The sequence below is a fragment of the Alnus glutinosa genome, chromosome 8 (assembly GCF_958979055.1).
Source record: "Alnus glutinosa chromosome 8, dhAlnGlut1.1, whole genome shotgun sequence".
NCBI classification, from domain to species: Eukaryota; Viridiplantae; Streptophyta; class Magnoliopsida; order Fagales; family Betulaceae; genus Alnus; species Alnus glutinosa.
The window spans coordinates 28,104,376-28,121,428 of NC_084893.1; the positions used below are offsets into that span (position 1 = coordinate 28,104,376).

The 17,053-nt window shown below is 35.2% G+C and overlaps 2 protein-coding genes across 3 annotated transcripts; both read right to left on the minus strand.

Annotated features, from left to right (window-relative positions):
• Positions 1–1,071: 1,071 nt before the first annotated feature.
• On the minus strand, positions 1,072–6,106 carry LOC133874744 (protein ENHANCED DOWNY MILDEW 2-like). Its single transcript, XM_062312621.1, has 7 exons — positions 6,006–6,106; positions 5,478–5,644; positions 3,399–3,495; positions 3,208–3,306; positions 1,720–1,967; positions 1,491–1,583; positions 1,072–1,412 (listed from the first exon to the last, which is right to left on the minus strand). Exons 2-7 carry the CDS (start codon positions 5,624–5,626, stop codon positions 1,340–1,342), a joined length of 759 nt encoding a protein of 252 aa, XP_062168605.1. The 5' UTR covers positions 5,627–5,644; positions 6,006–6,106; the 3' UTR covers positions 1,072–1,339.
• A 464-nt stretch (positions 6,107–6,570) lies between these two features.
• Positions 6,571–13,922, minus strand: LOC133876357 (fimbrin-1-like). Of its 2 annotated transcripts, XM_062314625.1 has the most exons (16): positions 13,606–13,922; positions 12,859–12,912; positions 12,607–12,695; positions 12,309–12,476; positions 11,800–12,038; positions 11,530–11,701; positions 11,403–11,441; positions 11,149–11,217; positions 10,914–11,030; positions 10,261–10,472; positions 9,616–9,771; positions 9,075–9,274; positions 8,294–8,451; positions 8,077–8,173; positions 7,738–7,829; positions 6,571–7,108 (listed from the first exon to the last, which is right to left on the minus strand). In XM_062314625.1, exons 3-16 carry the CDS (start codon positions 12,691–12,693, stop codon positions 6,839–6,841), a joined length of 2,076 nt encoding a protein of 691 aa, XP_062170609.1. In that variant the 5' UTR covers positions 12,694–12,695; positions 12,859–12,912; positions 13,606–13,922; the 3' UTR covers positions 6,571–6,838. The 2 variants fall into 2 exon arrangements, with proteins under 2 accessions (XP_062170609.1, XP_062170610.1); XM_062314626.1 differs by lacking the exon at positions 12,859–12,912.
• Positions 13,923–17,053: the final 3,131 nt, after the last annotated feature.

Below are 17,053 nucleotides of genomic sequence, written 5' to 3' on the forward strand. Positions count from 1 at the left end.
AAATAGGAATGAACAAAAGATAATAAATCAAATAGTATAGACAACTTATGTATTGAAAAATAGAAGATAAACCATAGTTTTTAATTATGAAAATAATAAATAAATCCTGCAAGATGTTTAAGAGTAAACCAAACATGAAAATCTTATATTTCCCGAAATCCAATTATATTTCTATTCATTCCCAAATGTAAGAATAATCACATGAAATACAAATTTCACATCACATTCATGAGAATGGAAGAAATATTAGATTTCAAAAACCAAACACCTTAAATATTAGATTTCAGGAACCAAACACCCCCTAATTAGATTGTACCATACATGATTAATTAAGCTACACTTTTTTTGTAATATTTTAAAATAAAGTTTTCTCCAAATAGTTTGAAAAAAATTGCTTCAACCAAAGAACATTTTTCTTGAGCATGTTATTCTCATATACATTTTTTAAAATACAGATGACTCTTTCATACATGTATGCTTTATCAATCCTATTAAAAATACAATGAATAATCAAATGCTCTAAGAACATATGTCAATTTAACAAACTGGATTGAAAAAATTTCATCCAACCTAATTTGAAGAAAAATTGTCTACATTTTACTTTCAATGGTTTAACATGCAAGTTTAATATGAAATTCACTTGAATCAACACTTACATATTTGTGACACTTTGAGAATAGTTATTAAGGATAAAACTATGTGAATAATCAAAATAAAGTAACTAATGTTTAAAATTTGATTTTAAACTGTGTGAGCAGAATTATCATACTTATTGGTGTAATATGGATGATGCAGCGGATAAGAATCTACAAATAACTACAATCCAAATAAAAATAATTTAGAGTAATGATAAATATTATATATGCCCCCATTCAACTATGTTGATGTGTTCAACTTTTGATTAATATTTTTTTTTTAAACAATGGCATATCCAAGGGTAATGGGCACTGTCATGCTCAAGTGAGATGGGGATGAAGTATTTTAGCATTACTAAGTAATTTATGTTCTAAATTTTGTAAATGTTTAAGGATGTGCATGAGTTAATGCATGATGCTAGAGAAAAATGATACAGGCTTTAGAAACAAAACTTTTCTTAGAAAAAGAAGTCACAAAATAAGATTGTCAAACATTATTTCTAATCATGTTAGCCAAGCTCAAGTTTGACATTGGCATCACTCAAACCTTTCAAGATTAAAAATTTATGGTTAGCCAAGGATTTGTTGCTTTTGGAGTTGAGCACCATAGCAATTCATACTTCATTCTGCCACAGAAATGACACCGTTCTCAACCGGGGAGGAGACGGTAGTGTCAGAGGCAGCATCATGGGGATCCATCACTGCTACTCAATAACATCAGGGAATTTTATGTGGTCTCTTATCGGAGTTCCGAGTTCTTCATCAATCTCATGGTTTCTGGTCAATAAAAGAATTATCAAGTACTGCCAACAAACTGAAAGGGGGTGAAAAAGGCAGCTCATTTGAACCACTTACAAGCAGTATATTAGTATGCGGTTGCTGGGTAATAGACCTTCAAAAGCCCTTGTTATTATACCTTCATCCTCTGTATCTTCAAATGCAATCTCCCTTATGGAAGCAACTCAAGCATTAAGCATCGAGACATTACTTATAAAGGAGCATATTCTCGTTTATGAGAAACGAAAGAGATAACAATTGTAGGATGACAATGTGATTTTCTAGCATTACTCCAACAATAAAGTACCTTGGCAAGCATTTCCTGTGGTATGACTTAGGACAACGCCTACATACAGCAAACTGCATTTGAGGATCATTCTTATTCTCTCCTTGTTTACAAACAGAGCACTCATGAATTGGGCATGTAAAGGATCCCCCTGCAGAAATCATTCCCATAAGCTCTTCCACAGCAACTTCATTCCCCGGATGGAGCAATTCTGCCGCACAACGTGGATGGTAAAAATAGCCACAGGTTTCCATAACACAGGGAAAGACCTAAAAATGCAGTTGATAGAACTTTAGAGCCATTGGGTTGCATTTCTGAATAAATAACAGCAGAGAAATATGGAAGAAGATTCATTGAAATCTGTCAAGATGACATTGAACTTCCAGAAGGTTAAAAGAAGATATGACTGCAGCAATCAATGGAAATCAAACAATCTGCAGAATACACAAATGGATTGATATGTCGATGCACCAATGAAAAAAAGAAAAAAGGAATTCAAACCAAAGCCTAATAAACCAATTTTATTATTATTTAAAAAAAAAAAAAGAAGAAGAAGAAGAAGACAGAATCATGATTAAGCTGTTTCCAGAGTGAATCACTGCACCAGTAGAGTGAAACAAGAACATGGAAATTGGAAGTACATGGAAAGCTCTCTGGATGAAATTACAGGATAACTGCAAAACTACAAAAGAAGCAAAAGAGAGGGGTGGGGGGAAACGATTTACTAAGTAAACTAATTGTAAAATAAGAAATAAATGAGAAGGGGAGATTTCAAAGCTGGAGGAAAAAAATATTTTCATAGTGAGGTAGGAGAACATGAAATTAAACCAGAATAAACTTAGGCTGCAAGATTCATACTAGTAAAATATTGCAACATAAATTACAAAACAGATGCATCTATTTTTCTGGTAAAGGCAGATATAGACTTCAAAAATCAGAAACAGAAAAATAAGGTACCTTACACAAGCCATACCAACAGAAGAAGAAAAAGCAAGCTCATTAACTCAAAGATATACCAAAAAATAAAAAAAATTCAAGATATCACATCAAACTTGTCAGATATAAGTGAACAAGAGTAAGGCCTGATGAAGAGAATAATTTTTTTTGTGGGGGAGCAAAAGTAAGTCTATTAGATTACATACTATGACAACGCAATAGAATCTCCACATATCACTAGGTTCATTTCTTAATACGATGCACAACTAACCGCAAAATCCAAAAAACCCTGTATGTGATTCAGTCGCCCTAGGTTGCCAGATTGATTGGGTTAAGTGATGTGGCTTCCTTTTTCCAAGCTGTTTATTTAGCTTGATTGAACAACAAAAGCTTGAGAGTAAAGGAGTTTGAGCTTAGCAAGAAAATGGATGCACAAACACGCAACGGATTTCGCGCTAAGTGACACTTCATAAATTTATGGCAGGAAATAATATGAAATGACCATTTTTTAGATGAAAACAAAAACAAACAAACAGAACCATTAGTTCAATTTCTTCTATGCTTAAATCATACCTCAGCACCTGAAAACTTATCGGAAGAGCCCAACTCCCCACAAACAAAGCACTGATGCTGTTCATATTCACAATTTTTACAGAAGAAATTCGGCAACTCCTATGAAGTTAAAAGGAAAAAAGTAAATTATGATGCTAAAAAGATACAGAAGTAGAATAGGGATTTCAAAGTAGATATGAAGCAGTAGCTACATCTACTTCCCCCGGCAAAAAGCCAACAGAGACACACAGAGAATCTGCACCAGCCTCTGCAGTTGGATGAAACGACCTCCTGCACCTTCCCTCACAACTGCATAAGAACACAAATAACATTACACCATAAACTCACCCATGAAATTAATCAAAAGAGTTCAGAGTCCATCAGTCCACCAAAGAGCAGATCATGAATAAAGACCTTCTCGATGTCCCCAAAGAATAGGTGTGAATCAAAACAAGTGGTATCAGGTTCCATAGATTAATTGTAAACAACATATAATCAAAAAATGCAGATTGAGAACCAAGCTAAGTATACTTCTTGTAAACCTTCTGGTTTTAAAGGCATCCAAAAATATCTATTCAATAACAGTAGCCAATATTAATCAAACTCTAGAATCCACTGAACATTGAAAAATGCTATCCTTCTTCTACATTGAAAAATGCTATCCTCCTTCTAAAAAATTAGCCACCAAATCATATCAAATAATTTTGTATCAAGGGCTCCCATTTTTAGTACTTGGTTGTTGTTATTAACATGCATACGCTATAGTGGGTTAATAATATCAATAACAATACCGTTATGCAATGATGCTAATAATGATGATGATGATAAAAATAATAGAAGCATATGATGACAAAAATAATAGAAGCACGTCATGGGATCTTCTTGGAGGAGGGTGGTGGAGGTAAAATATGGAGAGACTTGGTGTCAACAGTGTCCAGCTAATGTTAGGAATACACATGATGCAAGTGCATGGACTTCTTCTCTCCAATTGGGTGTCATGTATACTCCCTATGTACTTGGGTTGTGTCCTTCTGCGCTTTCTAACAAGATTAAATTACTTATCAAAAATAATATTAGACAAAATGTTGGGGAAAGGAGTCGTGTCTGCTTTTGACAAGATTTACGTTGTGCACAGGTGCAATTAAAGCTCCTTTTCATAAAGTATTTGTCATTGCAGTTGATAGAGATACAGTTTCAAGAGGAGAGTGTGCACAGAGTAAAACACTTCAATGGTTTTCTAGATTCCCAAGGGCATTGCAGGATTGAGAGCTTGAAGTTGTTGAATTTTTTATTATTTTTTAATTTTTTTATTTAACTCAGTTTTAGCGGTGCAATCAATGGTAGGGGAATGCATAGGATGGAATGGACAATGTCTAGAATTAATTTTGATTTGAGGTCTTACAATCAGGCTCTGCAAGGAGAGTCCAGGGTGGAACTTTAATAGCAAACTATTTGTCAGCAAAAGGTTCCGGCAAATATAGTTTTTTTTTTTTTTCACTTAGATGGTGACACAAAGTAAAATCTTAACAACTAAAAAAAAATAATCTAAAGAAGCACAAGATAATCAATGTTGATTAATGTTGTATGTGCAAAACAAGTGGAGACATTTGATTACCTTATTCTACAGAAATCAAGGTGATAGCATATGGAATGTTGCATCTTCATAATTGATATGAAGTATTAGGAGGTAAAATATAAAAGGATTATGCAAAAATAAAAATAAAAATACACGATGATCTAAAGTGGCAAAGATTTAAAAAAGTTCGAAAAGGAGGAAGAAGCAAGGCCCTCTATTGCCCTCATCAATCGGAAAAGTGATATAAAAAATGACCATTTCAGTTTAAGCAATGAGATTTCAGTGGTGGAAATGTAGAGTCAAGTGAATCTCAAATTACAGCATAATGTATGATACTAGATGATGATATACAAAAAAATATAATTATATATTAAGGGTGCGTTTGAGATTGCAATTTCATAAACAAAAAGTGTGATTTTAAACCAAATCATAGAAAATGATTCATTTGAGAATTGCGTTTTTAAAAAATAACGATTTGAAAACACAAAAAATTGCTTTTTCAAATCTCATACTGCTTTTTTAAAAACGCAGAATTTTAAAGGCTAATTTGCGATTTTAAAAGTCAAACCGCGATTTTGCCAAACGTTTAACTGCATTTTTAAAAATTATTTTCAAATCACAGATTTTAAAATTACTATTTTAAAGTCGTACTTATTGAAATCGTAAACCCAAACTGACTCTTAAGTACCAGATTAACAACTAAAAAAGTGCATACCAGACAATTTCACCTCCATTATCACAGAATGCACAAATAGGATCGAACACATCCTCATCTTCATTCACAATAGCATCACCCATATCATCTTCATTGGACTCATATTCTATAACATCATCATTCATATCATAAACTGTAACTCCAGACATTGCTGCGGTTTGAACGGCCTGAAACACCAATAAGTTTCATTGGCTTCAAAATCAGTTTAGAAAAATATAAAACTGAGAGAAAAAGATGGGACCAGACCACGATCCAAAACTCAATCGCCATGTTATCAGGAAACCTTAAGTCCCTATACCAAGTGATGTGTTGCTAGTTGGTACTTCAAATTTTCATGACAGGCCCGGTTTTGTCACCACGAAATGCAAATAAATCAAATCAAAATTTGATACCTTAAAGTTTCACATTAGTACATTACTTGTGTGTATAAAATTTCCCTTCAAAAGTTCTACGATACTTTTTTTGTTTCTTTAATTTTTCTTCCAAACCAAACAGAACATTTAAATCGCAGTAAGGAATAATGTTTACCTGATCAGAGCCTCTGGAAGAAAAAAAAACCCTAAGTTTGAGCTTTTGGTTCTTGATTTGCGAAATATTTATATTGCTGCGATTTTTTTCCCCTTTTTTGTTCCGGGGTGTTTTTCGAGTAATGGTAGGATTATTATTTTTTTTATTTTATTGTAAAAAACTTTAAAAATTAATAAAATAATTTAAAATAATAAAAAAAAAAAGTACTAAAAATTGAAGGAAAAAAAAAAAAAAAAAAAAAAAGAAGAGAGAGAGAAAGAGAAAAAAAAGCCACCCCTTAGCCACCACAAGGTGGTTCGGCTACCCCCAAACCGGCCACCCCAATGGCCAAATACTCCAATTTTATTTATTTTTTTTTTTTCTTTTAGGCTTTTGGTGTGGTTCGGTCACCCCAAAATGGCCAATCATTAGAACATATTTGTACTAATATTTTACCAAAAAAAAAACCCAAAATGGTACCAAAAACATGAATCAACAACGTGGTTGAATTATATGATTTATTACCAGTGTAATTACCTTCAAAAGAATACAGCTAAAATGGGGGGGAGAGGAAAAATAAAGAAAATGGAAGAAAGGTTAAGCCAACATCTCATTTCTTTTTTTCCCGCCTCGTTTTTTTTGCAAGAAACATCTTTTCTATTTCAAACAGCAACTGTTTCTACAAAGTTTTTCGCTCTTTCCTCTTCTTCCATCCGTTTGTTTACAAGTACATTTTCTAGATCTGTAGAGCATTTGCTTTTGCTAGAGCACTGAGAGGTGCTGAAAATCTACCACATTTTCATTTCTGCCTAAAACTAAAAGTATGGAGGTAAGCACTAAAGCAATTCATAGTTTCATTCTCCCACACAAGTCATGTCGTTCTCAACCAGTGAGGAGACAGTAGTGTCAGAGGCAGCATCATCCATGCTTAAGTTTGAAACTTCACCACAAAGGGATGAGATTTCATCCTCGCCGCTAATCGACGGAGCCGGGGATGCATCAGTAATTGTCGAGCAAGAAGACCCATCAGCAGGGGATGGATAAGAATCTGCCTCTTCAACTGCTTTTTGCAGGCTCCAGTACATGAGACTAGCCGTAAGGATGAGAAGCATCTTCTGGTTCACCTGCCATGACATTAAGTAGATGTGTACATGATTGGTTCCTTGAAAATTTGAGTCAGTTATAAGTTCATACTTCATAAAGGGACTAGAATTCGCTGATATGAATGACAATTGCCAACCAGAGGCAACTGCTTGTACCTCTGAAGGAACATTTCTATTGCCTGTATCGCCGTGTAGCCAGAGACATGCTAGTTACTCTACTTAACGAGCAGGGTGGAACCAGAAATTTTGATGTGGGGGGCAAAACTATAAAAGTTTTTTTTTTTTTTTTTTTGGGGGGGGGGGGGGGGTGGACAATAATAAATTTTTGGGATTCCACCTTATAAAAGTATAAACTTTAAGGAGAATTTTTAAATTTTGGGGGCCCCCCATTACTGATAATCTGTGATAATATGTGTGTGCGTGTCTTCTCTGTTGATCTGGCAATTCTAGAGTAACAAATGCGTGCAATATTCAAAAAAACCCAGTAATCTGGTTATTTCCTGACAAATGATCCACATTACCATTCCCATGAATTTTGGTAGCCTTTCATAGTGATAAAGAGAGAACAGGAAAGTGTCAACTCAGAGTCATAGTCTGTGCAATGAAATGCACAAATCAAAAAGTTTAAAGGCCCCCAGCTGCAATCTTACCTCCATGATGTCTTCAGGCAACAAGAAAATGGAACAACCAAGTTTTCGTGCGACACTGATGATATATGTGGCATTCAACCTCTTTTCTTCATCTATCATTTCAACAGTAAAAAAAGTCAGCCCACTTCTTCCATGGTACTTTCCTCAATTTTGGTAATGTCTAGAGTGGATAAGTAATTTAGAAGCATATGAAAATTGATCAAGCTGAATCACTACAGTTCATTTATTCCACCTCCATAAGATTAAAAGATAGGGTGGTAGTCCTGATCTTGTCCAATCCAAAATAGAGAGTTTTTTTTTGATAAGTCAATCCAAAATAGAGAGTTGCAGGAATCATACCACTTTCTCCCTTGGTAACAAGGTTCCAATTGACAACCCGAGGCTCCACCGCACTAAGAAGCTCAAGGAAGAATATTCCATTTGACAAACTCTTATCCTGAAGATAATTTCCATATTACACGAACCATTAATCAGTATCCATTTAAAATTATGATGTTCATGTAGAATCTATGTATGTTCATATACATATACATATGCAGGAAAAATTCTACCTAACCTTTAAATTCTGTATTTGAGAAGCTCTGCCTGTGCTTTTCACTTTGTTGTTTGCCCAATTTAGAATATCAGCATCTGTCAACTCCTTTCCTTGGGAATGAGATCTTAAGTTCTTCAAAAGCTGAAGCATATTAAACCTCATCAACTGCCACAGGAAGGCTGAAACAGATACAAACAAACTTGACCATTGGAACAACACACTTAGTGACAGAGACTCAACAAAAAGTAAACAACCAAATTTGTTCTATAATATATACCGGAAAACGGGCATGACCAAAATTATTTTATCAAGCTTGTTTAGGAAAAGGAAAAGATTTAAACTCAATGGGGAGTTGTGAAATAACTAGATAACAAATATGAATCTGCATTGAAAAAAATTCATGTCTGATGCTATCATACATGCAATATTCTACAAGAAATTGGTATTATTAGACAGTATCTGAATTGACACCCATGTCCATGTTTAATCAACACTGGCTAGGGCTCTAGTACAAAAATCTTAATATGCTAAAAGAAGTGAGGAAATGCTTAAGTGGAGGAGTATAATGCCTTTTAATCAAGATACCTAATTTACATTATTTTGCTTCAAATGTGCTTTGGCAATCAATGCAAGCTTAGACATATAATTTATAGTTACATGAACAACGCAGGTGTCATAAGCCTTGCCCCAATGTCATTTACGACCCGAGTTCAGCTACCTTGATGGCTTGGAATAAAATTTATACTGTTTAAAAGAGTCTTCAATTCTACTAACCAAATGCAACTTGAGATGGAGGATTTACCAAGTATGAGCTTTTTATTTCCTTGTACAATATCATTTCCAGCTAAATTCACTAGCGAAAATTTCATCTGCTTCCCAATCTTTATAACTTGGTTGCAATTCTCTACTTTTCTAAATGGCATCTTAATTGGAGGCTTTGATGCCTGCTTCCAGTTAACTGACCCAGGAGACACCTTGTCAAGAACTTCTAGAAGTAACCATCTGTACAAGAATAAGCACATCAAGCCATATCAGAGGAAACTTGTAAATGTCATGTAGCTAATCTGCTGTGGAAGATATTTGAAGTATGAAACAGAGAAAAAGAGCTCCGCAAAGAGAGAGAGGGAGAGAGGGGGGAAAATATTTTCAAGAATAAATTGAAAGGATAGAATATAAGTATGCATCTCTTCTAGAAAGTTTTCAGAATATCTAGGATGAGAATTTGGCACGTGGCTTGTAGTTTTTTAGTCCATGAGATGAGAAGCATTTGCTCGTAAAAAGACCTCCCAAAATTGAGGCCACTCTGGTTGCTCTTCCTTGAAAATTAAAATAGGAAAACTCACCCATTTTTGACATCCTCAAACAAATTATTGACATAAGTAGCAATTCCAAGACTGTTGATCCACAGCCGAAAGCATCTTTCATCTCTAGAAGTTTGTACATCATCTGTCATCATCTCAGCATAGGAAATCTTTTTGTTGTCTGTTGAGAGGCCATTCCTGTAAAGGTACACTCTTAATCAACAAAATGAACCACAAAGTAGGGAGTCCAAATTATCATAATGATACATTAAAAATTAAAAAAAAAGAAAAAAAAGAAAAAAAAAAAAAAAAAAGGAAATCTTCATGCAAATACATGTTGAGGGGGAAAAATCATGTTCTTAGTCAAATTAGAGAATCGGCACTGAAAAGAAGAAGGAAAAAATAAATAAAGAAATAAAGAAAAGAAGCAAAAAGCAATAGAGACAAAAACATAATTTCTGGGAGGCACTCATCACATCTTACTTTGACAACATATTGTATACAGCATGCAACATATGAACACAGATTATTAAAACAACTTCTACCTAAGTGTAATTCCGTCCAACTTATAAAATTAAAAAACTGTTCCAGAGTTACCATTCAACTTAAAAAGGACAAGAGAATAGGAAATCCTACAAATGTTCTATACACTTCAATATAAAGAGAGATACTGAATTTAATTTCCACCTTTGATGAAAAATTTGTGCCACAAATGCAAGATTTAAATTTGGAGAGCCCTCAACAATGTCAGTTGGAGCTAAGTATCTTTTGCAGTCCATTCTCTCTGCATGATCAAGTACCAGTTTCGCTCTTTCATTGGGATCCTTGGTATCCAATGTAGATGGACTGCAGTGTTCTGGAGCCAGAACATTTAACAGGTAAGCATAAGCCTCTCCATCCTACATGCGTATGAGCAAAAACATAAAGGCACATTGAGTTACAAGTTATAAAAACAAAATCACTTGATAAGCAAATTTGACTCAATTTTGTAATAAAGCAAAAATCCTGTTATAATTGCTTGTGGGAGAAAGCGAGTCCTGACTTAAAAAGAAGGGGAGAAGTGGGTATGATTATGGAGTAAATAGAATATCTATATAAGGAACTGTTCCTTTAAAGGAGCTCAAAATCCCACTTTGTTTCGGCAATGTTTCTATACAGGTTATTTACCCATCGTACATGACCTTTTCCATAAATATGACCATGCTATTCCAAATTCATATATATATGCTTCCATAAGAGCATATAGTAGGACATGCAATCTAAATAATCCACTTACTACTGAACTATTCATAATGAAATTATTAGAGCGCTAGTAGATTTACAGAAACATTGGCCAATACCTTCAAATCAGAAGAAAAATTTGTAACAGGTTTCTTATAACCTGCTTTCTGAAGATGGAAATTCATCCATTTCAATAAAACCTTGTCAGGGGGTAAACTCATAAGCTCTTCAACATCCTGTCAAATAAAGCAATGCATAATCTGAGTGTTATTCCTAACATAAACAACAAAAATGTAGCATTGAAAGACTTGGTTTTATTGAAGATTGAGAACATGATAATTCTAGATTTCATACATTGTTGTCATCCACCAGTTCCACAAGCTGAGGTGTCTTCTTAAGGCTGAGATCCTCCAACAGTTGTATCTAAAGTTGCCACAGTAAGTTCATGCCAGAAAAAAGGAGAAAGAGATGACTAAATAATCTCCATAACCTGAAGTACAATGTCTTTATGGTCATGTTGTAACCAAATTTTGGTGTCCGGTAAAGGGTTTAAAGGCTATTAAACCTTATTCACAATCAGAAATCTAAAGTAAAGTCCAGAAGCTCACCTTTATAATTTGGGATATCAAACCTAATACCAAATGAGGCTGCAAAAAAACAATCAGAATAGAGACTTTCAAACTACCAAACTATATAAATTAAACTAAAGTGGGAAACTGAATTAGTGAAACTCACTCTTCCTTCAACCAAGTCTTGTGTGCCGATGTTAACTACAGTACAGCCAATGGCCTTCGCAGAGTTGAGGCAAAGAGTATGGTTCTCATTCCTCTCCCACGGGTTGAGTACCCTTTTGGTGTTGATAGCCCGTTCATCTATTGTACCAGGCACAGCAACATTGATAAGCTTACTGCATTAAGCCATGAGATGAATCACCACCAGCACATTGTATCAGCTTGAATTTACATAAAATAGTAATGTATAATCAAGCAAACTGTGCTTAAATACCATAGAAGAACCCCATCTTTTGCAAGATCAAATAGATCATTTGCAGCTGGATCTAATGGAAGATATTGCTGTAGAAATGGATCATCCCCAAGATAGCTGTTTATGTGAGCGACGTATAATGCTTTCTCTGATTGACTGATTGTGTGAAGGAGAGTAGTTATGGCAGCCTTAAGGAATGATGAAGAGTTTTTTGAACCACCCGATTTTAGTGTAGCTCGAGCTTGCAAATTCAAATATGCCTGCCCACCAAGCAACTAATTAACATGTTGCCTCCCATCCTTCTAACTTTAATACAAAAGTAACCATAAAGCCAATAAATTCCCACTTGAATTCAATTTATTTTCAATGTAACAACCGACACTTCTAACTCCAAAAAAATTAAAAACAATCCTAGGACTTCTAATTTAAATTCTTCTTTTGATGCTAATGCTACAATAATTCATTTATCAACTACCAGAGGGAGGGAGAGAGAGAAAACAGAGAAAAATCAGAAGACACAGGACACTTACCCTAAGGAATGCTTCAAAATCAATCTCTTCGCTCAAATCAGAACCCGATTCACCCAAAATCCCCCTAATCTCCTCCTCAGTGAATTCCCTAAATGGCTTTAGCTTCACCATGAAAGGCGGCAAATCTCCAACTGTAACTTTACCATTCTGATTCTTCACTGCAACAAACTACAAGCCCACCAAAAAATAAGTTAAATGCTTGACTATGGTCAGAAAAACCATCTCAATACATTTCTCAAATCAATATTCATTAAAAGTTCAAAACAAAAAAATAATAATAATAATAATAAAAACTTACTTTGGTTTTGAGGCTGAGAAGCTCGACCTGTGTGAACTGGCTTTGAAGCCATTGATCGGAAACCAAAACACCCACAAAACTCGACATCTCTGCAAATTGCCAAGACGATGATGAGAACTAACTAACCTTTAAAATTCTTTCCAAATCACATAAAATTGATAAAATCCCAACAAGAATCTTTATCAGAAATGCAATCCAATATCAAACTCTGAAGCACAAAAGTGAATCCATGTATGCATAAACTAAACAAACCATGCACTAGGGCGATGTAGGCATTCAGCTCCCAGTAATCACCAACCTGTCCAACTGTGTCAAGACCGATAGCATCCAAAAAAGAAGCTAAAATAAGGGGGATTGAAAAAACAGAACACAGTGACAAGACTAAGGCAAAACAATGCTTGTTAATTAGTTTTTAGATTGTATTAACAATGAATCAAACCCTGCTAAATATAATATAAATCAAAAAGTGCCGAGAAATGCATATCTATGGAAATAAAATAAAAAAACGCAAGTTCATGATGAATTATATTCTTCCTATTTGGCAGATATCTAATTGCCTATGAATCAGGCAACATATTATGCATGTTTTGGTACAGCTGTTTCTATGAAGAATACAGTAAACGAACCAAACCCAGTAAAAAAAAAAAGTGAAAACAAAACCAAACCCAGAATTCCATTCCATACCTGTGAACGTCTTAAAGAAAGAAGAAAAAAAAAACCCCAATGGTATGAGTCATATTATGCGTGTGCGCGTCTTATTCTACTACTTTTTCATGAATAGTATTATGATGACTGAACCAGAACCGAATAAAGAAAACGTACAATCAAAGCAAACACCACAAGTCAATACCAGTAGTAAAATCGAAGACAATTCCAATGATACAAGACACGCGAAAAGTGCCAGAGTTTCGGTTCAGTAGCTTTTCATGAATAACAAGACAAATGCATCAACACTCAGTATAGAAAACATAGAACCAAAGAAAACCCAGAAGCCCATACCTCTGTAAAACCTTGAAACCTGATATGTCCTTCAAAGTTTTTGACCGTTCCTTAGTTCAAGTTGCTTCAATTGTAAAACACACAATGCACACCACAAAGAGAGACACACAAACACAGAGGCGGAGAGACAAAGAGAGGGATCGAGTTTTCCTTCGTGTGAGAGCAAAGTATGTGAGAGAGAGAGAGAGAGAGAGAGAGAGAGAGAGGAAACGGTTTTGGACTTTCGGACCCGCTAAGAACAGAGGAGGACAGCCGAGAGAGGACTCTCTGTGGAGGACTATTCGGTTTGGCGTTCCCGTACTCGCGAGTGTATGGCAAAGCGAATGGACTCGCTCGTTTTGTCGTACAACTAGTTGTGTTCGTCCACACCTATTTGGTCTCTTCTGCAAGTGATTTTGTTCCTACGTGGAGCGTGCCACTGTGACTCTCTTACCTTTGCAGTTAAGAATCTTAGATACCCGCCTCTGTCAATGTTTTTATTTTCTATTTTTTTTTTTTCTCCTCTTCTTTTTTTTTTTTTTTTTTTTTTTTTTTAACAAAATAGCATATACCATCATATATTAATAAATAAAATCACAGGGCAAGGACAAAAAATGAAGAGGTACAAGACCCCAGTACCCTAAGCCAGATAAATCTAACTTGAAACAGCAACTTGAACAATACAAATTGTTACGGGGACAACAATGAGCCACTCTTTACATTTACAACACAACTCACAAAAATAGAAGATGGCAGATTTAGCACCTAAGCCAACAAATAGTCCAGTAACAAATAAGCATCACAAAGACAAACTGTGAGAAAACACTAAAAAAACGAAATAGAACACCCTAAAACAAGAAACACAAAATCGGGACTGGCTTAGGAGGCGCCGTCACCGGCGACGGCGCGTGTACCACACGCGCTGCCACCGGAGACCCCACAACAGCAAAGAACCGCCAGGAGACCCTGGAACCACCAAAAACCCCCCAATCCTGCCATGGAAGACAAGCTGTGACACACACGCGCCGATCCAGGGAGAGACTTCCCTGGCGCGTGTAGGCCACGCGCCGAGTGTGAAGGACTGACACTGCCGTGGCTGAAGGCTGCAGGACCGGAAGAAGCCGGCGACCACTGTGGTGAGGTGCATGTCCTGGAAGAAATTGCCGAAGAGAGCAGATCTGACACCAAATAATGAAACCCAAATAAAGAAAAAACAGGTCAGAACTCCGCCGGAGAGAACACACCAGAGAGCTGCTTCCAACCCAAAACCTGATTTAGTCTTCTGTCGAAGAACGACAACCACTACCGGATCTAAGCCGGGAGAAACAAAAACACCAAAACCTAATGGTTGGAGGAAAACAAGACACTCCACTGTCATTATTTTAGAGGAACCAAACACAACTAGGGGAGGGAGGGAAGGGAGGCGTGAAACCCCCCCCCCCCAAAGAACAAAACTATCAAGAAAAAACTCTCTCAAAATAAATACATTAACAATTTCCCCAGCATTCCCATATCGGTTACCAGTCATATGACTCATATATGCCAAAAAATATATATATCGTTTTGGTGCCCAAGAGATTTTAATCATTTTCCTCGTGTGTGTGTGTATATATATATTTGGAGATTTTGTTATCCAATGTTATAAAATAATGATATATTCATGAAAACATCTTAATATGTTAAGGATATCTTAACATATACAATTAGCCCATGGAGTACACTTCGATGCTCATGTTAGAACGATCATTTTGTAGAATAAGGGAAGAAAACGCATATCGCATACTAAGGTTTGACACCTTCTTATAGGATTGTTACAAGTAAAGCAAGTAGGTTTGATATGGCAAGCACCGAAGGCTAAGGGGTTCCGCATAGAAGGTGGTAGATTCTCATGATCGAACGTCTTTCCTTCTATATATGTCCTAGCGGACCATTTCCTTATAAAGTCGACCCTTCCTTTATATGGCTAAGTCCAAATATGCAAGTTGTTATTGGGGGTACATTTCCTTCTATAGTCTCATTATCACAAATTCACGAGGCAAGTAATTGATGGTCAAAAGACCGTCGTTTCATGAATCATTTCCTATGGGATTAACGGTCAATTAGAAGTCTGTCGGTCAACCAACCTCTCGAGGAGTTGTCCCTTGGTCGAGGTTATCGATCAACAATCTTTTCAAGGAGGTTCACATTGGCAAGACGTTCAACCCATCTTAAAGATGGATAGGCTTTTATAGGCTCGATAGGTAATAGACTTTATCGGGCTTTAACGGCCCCTAGTATACTTATAGTATTTCATATCACCGTATACTATATACTATGTTTATTAATTTTTCTTTTTTTGACACTTCTAATAAAATTTCACTATGCTTTTTAGAAACTTTACCAACCAAGCTTACATAGTATGGGTTGGACCCTAAGTAAGAAATGGTTTTGGTTGTGATTGCCACACTTGATATCATCTCACATAGTAATTTGATGGGGATTTTGTTCCCAACTTTTATTTTGTGGTAGCCTGGTAGGTAGGTAGAATCAAGATGGTGGACCATGGCTATCAGTCACGTATTTAATTTCCAAACCGCATCAAAGTGGACCAAGCTACATATTATACCTAGAAGTTTTCAATTATGACATGTAGGAACGGATTTAGGAGGGGCTGTATAGGCTATGCCCCTTAATTTCAAAAAAGGAAAAAAAAAAAGATTAAAATAAAAATTATAAGGTAAAAAATAAAAATTTAGCCTATTAGCCTTACTAATAAATTTTTTTTGCCCCTGATCACTAATTATAAGAGTTTTTGGCTTCGTCCCTGAGGACAGGGTACTAGATCAACGTTTAGGGTGAAATTAGTGACATCGTCAAAATGATCACGAGATGGAATAGATATTTCAAGAGGTTTTGTTATTCAGGTTAGTAATTTAGACAATAAATATAAAAAAAAGTTTTTAAATGCCTACTTGTTTGAGTAGGTATCAGACAACTTGTTTCATGTTTGAACAAATGAGCTCTATAAAAACTCTCTCAAACTAACAATCCGAACATCAAATTACTGAAAATTCAAATCCCACAAGATAACACATGCAAGTCCCTAAATATAAAGACTAAAAAAAAAAAAAAGAAGTTCAATTATATTATTGTTTCTATTAATTGGTAAAAACACAAAATTGTTCATGATTTATTGTTTCAAAGCCTTTTTAGACCAATCACGATGATTCTGTTAGTTTTTTTTTTTTTTTTTCCTCTGTCTTTTGATTTATGTTATTTAAACAAACAAGTTAAAATACAAAACACTCCTAAAAATACAAAAAAATAATTTTCACTTTTATATAACATTATAACACTTTTTTTTTAAAAAAAATACTAACAAATAGAATCAATTTGAGGACAAAATTTTTATTCAAATTAGATGAAAGAAAATTAGTTCAGTTTATAATAATGCTATAAATTACGGGTACCTTTGGGTGTGCGATTTTAT